This window comes from Salvelinus sp. IW2-2015, linkage group LG4q.2, assembly GCF_002910315.2.
Source record: "Salvelinus sp. IW2-2015 linkage group LG4q.2, ASM291031v2, whole genome shotgun sequence".
Classification (NCBI taxonomy): domain Eukaryota; kingdom Metazoa; phylum Chordata; class Actinopteri; order Salmoniformes; family Salmonidae; genus Salvelinus; species Salvelinus sp. IW2-2015.
The window spans coordinates 25656642-25657750 of NC_036843.1; the positions used below are offsets into that span (position 1 = coordinate 25656642).

The 1109-nt window shown below is 49.3% G+C and overlaps 1 protein-coding gene across 1 annotated transcript in view; it reads right to left on the reverse strand.

The window, feature by feature from the left end:
• LOC111963071 (otoferlin-like) overlaps positions 1-1109 on the reverse strand; it is a 52453-nt gene that overhangs the window by 41685 nt on the left and 9659 nt on the right. Inside the window, exons 9-10 of the mRNA XM_070443306.1 lie at positions 904-1090; positions 10-233 (exon numbers count right to left, since the gene is read on the reverse strand). Of these exons, the coding sequence (XP_070299407.1) occupies positions 10-233; positions 904-1090 (411 nt within the window). The remainder of the gene's footprint in view (positions 1-9; positions 234-903; positions 1091-1109) is intronic.

A 1109-nucleotide genomic window follows, 5' to 3' on the forward strand; every position in this document is an offset into this window, starting at 1 on the left:
GAGACCCACCTCTGAGATTTTGGGCACCCCCTCCACCTTGACCTCTGTGGAGCTCATAACCTCTGGAGAGGAGGTGTCCAGGATCTCCACACACAGGCTGACCAGCAGACGGGCCCTGAAGGACACCCCCTCCCCCAGACCCTCGTTCAGGTCCTGGTGCTCGTCCATGATGGTGTAGCTACGGGTGGAGCCATACATGTTTACCCAGGCCGGACCCAGGGTGGGAAGGAAGCCTGGCAGAGAAGAGTATGGTTGTTAAGAGAATGGCTACTTGGCAAGTGCTTTTAGAGATTGGAGCGCTAAGACAGCCAACTCCGGACCACACACTGGCAAAACCCATTTCTCGGTCATTTACACTTGGTCAGACTTTTCATGAGGTAACACTTCCCTAAATTGGTCCAGCTGGGACTTGGCACCCATTACAGTTTACTTTACTCTATACCAGGGTTCTCCAACCCTGTTCCTGGAGAGCTACCCTCCGGTAGGTTTTCACTCCGTCTCTAATCTATCACATCTAATAATTAGCTGGTTGTGAGTTGATTTAAGAGATACAACTGGAGTTGGAGTGAAAACCTACAGGATGGTTTCTCTCCAGGAACAGGGTTGGAGTGAAAACCTACAGGAGGGTAGCTCTCCAGGAACAGGGTTGGAGTGAAAACCTACAGGAGGGTAGCTCTCCAGGAACAAGGTTGGAGTGAAAACCTACAGGAGGTTAGCTCTCCAGGAACAGGGTTGGAGTGAAAACCTACAGTATGGTAACTCTCCAGGAGCAGGCTGGGAGAGCCCTGCGTTATACAAACACCAAATACATAAAAAATGAAACACATAAAAAAGAAACGAAAAGAAAGAAACACAATACACAATATCTTCTGAATTAAGGGAAACATGTCTCCACTGAAGCACCTTTGTCTCCATCATTGGCGATCTTTCTAAGGTCAATGAAGTGTGTTCCGAGGGCCACGTCGTTCACTTTGTCTGAGTCTCGGATCTGGACCTTCATGCGTTTGCAGAGCGGTGGAAACATCTCAGTGAAGACGATCTGCTCGTTCCAGATGGGCTCGTAGCTGCTCTTCTGGATAGATGTTTTCCCCTGGGATCACAAAGCAGTC